Genomic DNA, 8,980 nt, shown 5'->3' on the forward strand with positions numbered 1-8,980 from the left:
TAATATTCTATAAAGATATATTTGGTGTAATTAGGTTTCTCATACTAGGTTGTAAATCCTACATATATTAAATTAATGAGAATGCCTCTGATAAGGAGAATTACACTATTCTACATGGTATCAGATTCCTCCTAGGGTTTCCTCTTTTCTCTTCTCTCACAAAACCCTAACGATCCTAGGCCTCCACCTAGCCGTCCACCACCACCATCTCAGTCGTCCCTCCATCTCCAATGTCAGGCGACGATACACCTCCCCCTCCTCCTCCTCCCAACTCCAACCATTTTCACCCCGCATATGCTGCTACAAACATCAAAAGCCTTATTCATGTCACCCTTGACCAAGAGGAAGCCCACTATGCTACGTGGTCCGAACTCTTCCAGATTCAAGCATGCGCATACAATGTGCTTGATCATATTGATGATAAGGTCTCTCATCCCACTGACATCGATGATGCAACATGGAAACGTTTGGATGCTATCGTGAAAAATTGGATTTATGGCTCCATATCCAAGGATCTTGTCCACACAATCATGAAACCGGGTGCTACGGCACAAGAATTGTGGAATCGTCTCAAAGAAATTTTTCATGATAATAAGCACACTAGAGCAGTGCATTTGGAGGAGCAATTTAGCAACGCAAAGCTGGAAAATTTTGCCAATATGTCCGATTATTGTATGCACCTTAAACTCATTGCTGATCAATTAAGCAATGTGGATAATCCGGTCTCCGATAGGAAGAAGGTCCTTCAATTAATTGCAGGTCTTCCCGAAGGTAAATATGACACGGTTGCTGCCTTGATTTCTCAGACCGAGCCTACACCAAATTTCAACAAAGCCCGATCTATGTTCATCTTAGAAGAAACAAGGAAGATCAAGCAAGAGGAGCATGGGCAACAAGCTCTTATTGCCCAAAGCACCCAAGCCGCTACCATCACACCTCCGTCGCAACACCAGCAGGCCGCCGACCAGCAGCACACCGGTGGGGGACGTGGTGGTGGTCGTGGTCGAGGCCGCGGCACCAACAGCAACAAAAACGACAAAGGCCGTGGCAAGGGAAAAGGTAGCAGTAACAATCAACAGGCTTAACAAGCTTCTGGGCCACAATACCAGGCCCAGCAGCAGGCCCCTCAGTTGGGAAGTCAACCCAATTGGCCACAACAGCAATATGGGCAGTGGGCTTCACCACCCTGCCCATATCCAACGGGCCCAGCCCCTTCCTTCCGTGGGCAGCAGCAACAGGGTTCCGTTTTGGGCCCCCGTCCAACGCAGAACCCCCAACAAGCCTACTATGCGGCTCCGTATTATTCCGGTTATGGGCCACTTATGACTCCCACCGAACTTGGTCAAACTTATAGCTCCATGAGCCTTCAACCACTTGACGACGGATGGTATATGGACACCGGGGCAACTTCTCACATGTCTCGTGATTCGGGTATTTTTTCTAAACTGTTTAATTTGAGTGTTCCTCAATATATTTTAGTTGGTGATGGCAAACGCATTCCGATTTATGGTTATGGCAATTCTAAAACCCCCCCCCACCTAACCCCTCTTTCCACCTCAAAAATGTTCTTTATGTTCCTAATTTAACATCATTAAGAACTTAATTTCTGTTAGAAAATTCACTTGTGATAATTCTGTGTCTGTTGAGTTTGACCCTATCGGTTTTTTTCTGTAAAGGACCTTCATACGGGGACAACTCTAGCGAGGTGCAATAGTGTGGGGGAGTTATATCCATTCTCAAAGTCTTTCGCAACTCATGACAATAATCAACTTTCCTTAGCTACAATCTCTCCTTCAACTTGGCATCATAGACTTGGACACCCGGGCGAACCCGTTTTTAATTTTCTTAGGAAAAACAATTTCATTAATTATAATAAGAGAGATAGCTCTCATTTTTTCTATTCTTGTCCTCTAGGGAAACATGTAAGGCTTCCTTTTAAGCCATCTAATTCTGTTACTTTTTCCCCGTTTGATATTATTCATGCGGATCTTTGGACATCTCCTATTTCTAGCAAATTGGGACATAAATATTATCTTGTTTTACTTGATGATTTCTCTCACTTCTTATGGGTTTATCCACTTAAATACAAATCTCAAGTCTTTGATATTTTTCTCCAATTTCGAGCATATGTTAAAACACAATTTGAAAAGGACGTAAAAACTTTCCAATGTGATAATGGTCGTGAATTCGACAAATCTCCTTTTCACAAATTTTGTGTGGATAATGGCATGGTTTTCCGTTTCTCTTGTCCAAACACATCTTCACAAAATGGTAAGGCCGAGAGAATTATTCGCACTATTAACAATATGTCTCTTGCTATTCTTTTCCATGCCTCCCTTCCTCCATCATTTAGGGTATATTCTGTTTGTATGGTTGCTTATATTCTTAATATTCTCCCCTCCACAACCATCCAAAATAAGTCTCCCACCGAAGTTCTTTATCGTAGAGTCCCATCTTACGATCATCTTCGCATTTTTGGTTGCCTTTGTTACCCAAATATTAGTGCCACCGCGCCTAATAAGCTTGCTCCTAGGTCCAAATCATGTGTTTTATTGGGTTTTCCGTCTAATCATCGGGGTTATCTATGTTATGATTTGTCTTCTAACAAAACCATAATCTCACGTCATGTCACTTTTGTTGAGGATCAATTCCCTTTCTATAATCTTCAAATTTTCAAGGAATCCGATTATGATTTCTTGAACTCTGACTCTAGTGATGCTCTAACCCCCCTATTTCACCAAGCCCACCTTCCACTCCAAACACACGGCCCACCAGAAGCTCCTCACACTCCCAACCAAGCTCCCCCAAACTCTCCCATGCAGATTACTCCGTAGGTGGGCCGCGGGCAAAGCCTGCAGGCCGCACCCAACCTGCGGCCCATTTTGCCTTCACCCCCAACTTCCCCTTCCAGCCCGCATCTCTCCCCTAATAGCCCAATGATCCAATTCGGGTCACTGCCTTCTCCCACCCCGGTCCAAAATACTCCTCAAACACGGCCCCTACAGCAGCCCACGCATTCCATGGCCACACGTGCCAAATGTGGGATCTTCAAGCCCAATCCCAAATATCAAGCCCATGTCACGGTTCATGATATCTCTCCTTTACCTAAAAATCCGAAAAGTGTCATGCTTGACCATAATTGGAATGCCGCCATGAATGAGGAATTTAATGCTCTAACTAAACAGCATACTTGGGATCTTGTTCCAAGACCGGAGGGGGTGAATATTATTCGATGCATGTGGTTGTATAAACATAAGTACAGGGAAAATGGTGAATTAGAGAGACACAAAGCAAGACTTGTTGTGAATGGCAAGTCTCAACAGGTTGGGGTTGATTGTGATGAGACATTTAGTCATATAGTGAAGCCGGCAACAATTCGTACTGTTTTGAGTATTGCTATGGGTAGAGATTGGCCCATTCATCAGTTAGATGTCAATAATGCGTTTCTTCATGGTGACCTCAAAGAAACGGTTTATATGCATCAACCACCGGGATTTGTCAATCCCGATGCTCCAACTCATGTTTGTCGACTCAATAAGTCTCTTTATGGTCTTAAGCAAGCCCCCCGGGCTTGGTATCAACGGTTTGCTAACTATCTTTTGCAGATTGGTTTTGTTTGCAGCAAAAGTGATAATTCCCTCTTTATTTTGCGACATGGTGCTAATGTTGCATATCTCTTACTCTATGTTGATGACATTGTCCTCACGGCTTCCTCTGAACAGCTCAAGTGTGACATTATTTATCGCCTTAAGTCCAAATTATCCATGACTGACTTGGGGAAATTGAGTTATTTTTTGGGAATTTCTGTAACACGAACAAAGGATTCTATGATTCTTTATCAGAGTAAGTATGCACAGGAAATTATTCACAGGGCAAAGATGGACAATTGTAAGCCGGTTGTCACTCCCGTCGACACTAAGTCGAAACTTGGAGCTCACGATGGTGAGCTAATGAAGGATCCCTCTCTCTACAGGAGTCTTGCATGTGCTCTTCAGTACCTTACTTTTACTAGACCTGACATTGCATATGTCGTTCAGCAGATCTGTCTATTCATGCATGCTCCTAGGGAACCTCATTTTAACGCTCTTAAGCGTATTATTAGATATATCAAAGGCACTTTTGATCATAGACTACATTTGTATCGTTCTGCACCGACAAGACTTATTTCTTACACAGATGCCGATTGGGGCGGGTGCTCGGACACTCGCCGCTCCACTTCAGGGTATTGTGTTTATTTGGGTGATAATCTAGTCTCTTGGTCTGCAAAATGACAGGCTACATTGTCTAAATCTAGTGCCGAAGCAGAATATAGAGGTGTCACTAATGTTGTTTCTGAATTATCTTGGCTCCGAAATCTTCTCTTAGAGCTACATTGCCTTATTCGACGGGCATCCTTGGTCTATTGTGACAATATTTCTGCGGTTTACTTGTCTTCTAATCCGGTAAAGCATCAACGTACCAAACACATTGAGATGGACATACGTTTTGTCCGTGACAAAGTTGCCCTTGGTGAGATCAAGGTCTTACATGTTCCGTCATCATATCAGTACGCAGATATTTACACAAAAGGCTTACCGCGCCAATTATTTTTAGATTTCAGAGACAGTCTCAGCGTTCGACTTTCTCCCGTTTCGACTGCGGGGGTGTGTTAGATAATATGTTAATATTATCTTGTTAATATTCTATAAAGATATATATATATTGTGTAATTAGGTTTCTCATACTAGGTTGTAAATCCTATATATATTGAATTAATGAGAATGCCTCCAATAAGGAGAATTACACTATTCTACAGTTAACAACCTAAAGACCATAAGAACAAACATCAGGTAGTGTTGATATCAAATTTTCCTTGTCAATTTTTTAGAAATGGTGAGAAAGGGTGAGTGTAGAAAGTTACGGCAACAATTGATGGCACATCAGAGCATCCCTACTAGTGAGCGAAAAAAATTCTCCTCATTCTCTCTCTACCCACTTTCTCTCTCTTCCCAACTAAATTTGCTCATGAGCATTTTTAGTGAGCAAAATCTATCCCTTTAGTGAGCAAAAAAAAAAATACTCATCAATCTCTCTCCTACTTTTTCACATACCCCACCAATATCTCTCTTTCTTACACATCACCCTATTAATATTTATTATGTTTTGGTTAAATGAATATTTATGGGTACTAATTACAATTATACTTTTATTTAATTTAATACAACATAAAATTTAATTAGCGTACGAATACATTTAATACTACAAACCAATAACGAACCTAGATTTTAAACGTACGATTGATACTCTATTAAATTGTCATCTTACGACAAATTTATTTTTTTTACTCATTAATAGAACCATATTTTTGCCAAATGTGTTCCACTAAATCCGCTTTTAATTGAACATGAGTGTCTCTATCACGTAGTGACATTCTTCTGTGGACGTACGTATCGAAATCAACGTTTGGCGGTCGGCCAACATTGAATTCAAAAGGCTCGTTGTTGTTAACTGTAGCACTTGTAGTGGGTCTTGTAATTTGCGGGCAATCTTGTTCATAGTACCTTCTTAAAACTTCGGCCCGAGCATAGTTGTGTCGTTCATCTTCGACAATCATGTTGTGCATAATGATACAAGCTTTCATTATGTCACACAATATGTCTTCATTAAACGCAAGGGAGGGTTGTCGTAGAATGGCAAACCGAGCCTGTAAAACCCCAAAAGCCCGTTCAACGTCCTTCCGAGCTGCAGCTTGTTTATCAGCAAATAATTTATCCTTTTGAAGTTGTGGAAGTGTTATACCTTGAATAAAAGTAGCCCATTTTGGGTAAATGTCATCTACTAAGTAATAGCCCAAGTTGTACTCATGGTCGTTCACGGTGAAATGAATTGGAGGTGCCCGACCATGAAGAACATCATCAAAGACCGGAGATCGGTAAAGGACATTAAGATCATTACAAGATCCCGGGATCCCAAAGAATGCATGCCAAATCCATAAATCTTGATCTGCAACGGCCTCCAGAATGAGGGTTGCATTTTTATTACGGCCTGCGTATTGCGCTTTCCAAGCCATAGGACAATTCTTCCACTCCCAATGCATGCAGTCAATGCTACCTATCATACCGGGAAAACCTCGCATTTCATTTTGATGCAAGATTCTCCTTAAATCTTCGTCGGTGGGACTTCTGAGATATTCAGCTTCAAAATGTGTAATAACCCCTTGACAAAAATGTTGCAAAGCCAATCTGGAGGTAGTTTCGCCAATGCGCAGATACTCATCCACCGCATCTGGACAGGTACCGTACGCCAACATTCTAATCGCAGCGGTGCATTTCTGCAACGGTGATAACCCAAGCCTTCCAGATGCATTCCTACGCTGCTGGAAGAATTGATCCCCATCGACCACCTTGTTCATAATCCTACAAAACAAAGGTCGTTGCATTCGAAATCTACGCCAGAATTGTTTGTCGCTATAAACTGGATTACTTGCAAAGTAATCATTAAATAATTGAACATGCCCCTTTTCCCTATCTCTTCTATCCGTATCCCCTCTACGCTCTGGAACACATTGAACATCGGATACGGGTTGGGGTTGTGTTTGGTTGTTATACAACAAAGTTGGTAGATGGGTTGTGACAAATTCGTCAACTAAATGATCAAATTCAGCGTATTGATCAGAATCAGACAAGCTGGAGGTTGAGCTAATGGAAAACATTGTGTTTGCTGGTTCCTTGGGTGTTTGGATATTTTTGAGGAGTTGGATTATATTTGCGTAAGATGGTATCACTATCATTTATAAGCATGAAAACTCAATGACAAGTCCAAAATATGAATGACAATTCCATGACTGATGAAACATGATTGACAATTCAATGAGTGATGAAACATGATTGACAATTCAATGACACTTAAGATAGTAAGACAGAAAAGATTCTTGACTATTCAAAATACAATTATACAACTGACATGAAATACATATGACTACTCAATGTCTAATAAGACAAGGGACATGAATACAACTCATAAAAATTAAACTAATTAAAGATTAACTAAGTAAAGAAAGCTAACCTCAAAATAGTACTAATTAAAATTGAACAAAATAAAGATATACTAATTAAAGATAAAATACTTAAACAAATCTAAACTCATAATACAACTACTTAAAAATAAACTAATTAAAATTGAACAACATAAAGATAAGCTAATAAAAGATAAACTAATTAAACAAATCTAACCAAATAATACAACTAATTAAAAATAAACTAATTAAGGAAATACAGTGAATTTCTACCGTAGACTAATTGAAGTAACTCGTCCTTGTGGGCCTCTTCAGCTGGAGTGAGTGGTGTTGTCCTTGCTAAAAGTGATTGAAGCATATCAAAATTCATCTTCTTCTCTGCTAAATCAACTTGTTTTTGCTTCCTCTTTTCCTTTTCTCTATCAAGTTCCAACCGTTGTTGTCGTAAATTCGCCTCCCTTTCTCTAACCTCAGTACACGCCTTTATCTGCTCACTAATGCTCAATATTGCACTTTCGGAAGCAACTGCTTTGCCCTTACGCTTAGCCTTCGTTTTTTTGACACCGTCTGGTCGTGGTAATCCTCCGGACATAAATCCATCAGTACGGATTTCATTCTCACTCTCTGCCCTAGACCTTTTCCCAATTCCACTGCTATCTTCCTCATCATCGGCACCGCAACCCTTTCTTTCCTCCTTTGACAGACCCCATCTTAGTTTAGTCCTCTACTTCGGATCTTTATTAACCATTTCCACTCCATGTGGAAATGCAAAATTATGTTGTGGATTAGAGGAGAAATAAAACAACTTGGAAGCGTGTTTAATTCGATCGGCTTCGTTGTAACCACTTCCGCTTTCAGGGAGTTTGCCCGCCTCCTCATAGCAATTAGCCCACTGTAGCAAATCAGCTGTCATTCTTCTCCAATGTGTCTCCAAACTCTTCATAAGTCTTGGCGGGAGAATATGTGGTTTCTCAGCTTGTAGTTTACAGTAAGCTGCATGAACTTTTCGCCATAGTTCGGATGCCTTTTGGCTCGTACCACGAAGCGCATCATCACTTAGTTCTAGGTAGAACCCAATTAGAGCTTCATCCTCAGCAACCGACCAAATGCGACTCGCTTTGGCAAGTGGTTGATTGGCCGGAATCCTTGGAGGTGGTGGAGGGTACTGTGGTGTCTCCGGAACAATTTCTTCTCGGCTGACATCGTACTCAAAGTTGCTCCCTTCGGTAACGGAAGGAGTTTGTTGCTCAATAAAAGTGTTTTCATTGTTGGGAATTTGTGGAGGTATTGGTTGATGAACGGAATTTTGAGAAGAAGGGTTGCCTAATCTTTCTAGGAATAATTGAAAATTTGGACTACTTATGAAATCATCACCTAAATCAGAAAAATATTGAGCAAGTTGATTGTAATTAGGGTTGTTTGGATCCATTATGTTGTGTAATAAATTAAAAACAACAATATATACTTAAGAGGCACACCTAAATTAAAATAAAATAACGTTAATAACTTTTTAAATAATTTCTGAGTGCTACAAAAAGTAATTAAATAATTTTTTTTTTTTTGTTGAGAAAAAAAGTAGTTATACTAAAAAATAAAGAGTAATATTAGAGACAGGGCGCGTCAGTCCAGCGAATAGGAAGCAGACACGCGTCCCTGTCAGCTTGTTCCTCCAATCAAAAAATGTTACCGTTTAGCAACGGTAATTAAATTTAAACGGTAATTTGGCCGTTTTAAATTTATTAAAAAAAAATAAAATTCATCAACGGTTATGTAGGGAATAATTTCAAGCCTTTAATCCCACTAGCTTGAACCCCACTGTGATCATACACTAAAGTACGGTGGCGTCCAAAAGGGAAGAAGATAGAGCAAAAGAGTCGCCAACAAGTTTTTAAGGAACTTGTAAACCGTTCACGAGGTGAAGGTTACACCCCTTAACGATCCAAGAGATCGTCAACTCCATAAGGTCATGAACCAAATAAGGGTTCG

General features: G+C 40.4%; 1 protein-coding gene across 1 annotated transcript; it reads left to right on the plus strand.

Annotated features, from left to right (window-relative positions):
- The first annotated feature begins 230 nt into the window (after nt 1–230).
- LOC145575880 (uncharacterized) lies at nt 231–1,085 on the plus strand. Its single transcript, XM_081633680.1, has one exon. It carries the CDS (start codon nt 231–233, stop codon nt 1,083–1,085), a length of 855 nt encoding a protein of 284 aa, XP_081489806.1.
- The last annotated feature ends 7,895 nt before the right edge of the window (nt 1,086–8,980 follow it).

This window comes from Chenopodium album, chromosome 2, assembly GCF_948465745.1.
Source record: "Chenopodium album chromosome 2, dcCheAlbu1.1, whole genome shotgun sequence".
Lineage (NCBI taxonomy): Eukaryota > Viridiplantae > Streptophyta > Magnoliopsida > Caryophyllales > Amaranthaceae > Chenopodium > Chenopodium album.

Bases quoted from the DNA above. Each gene is read 5' to 3' on its own strand.
- LOC145575880 (XM_081633680.1), top strand. From the start codon at position 231: ATGTCAGGCGACGATACACCTCCCCCTCCTCCTCCTCCCAACTCCAAC.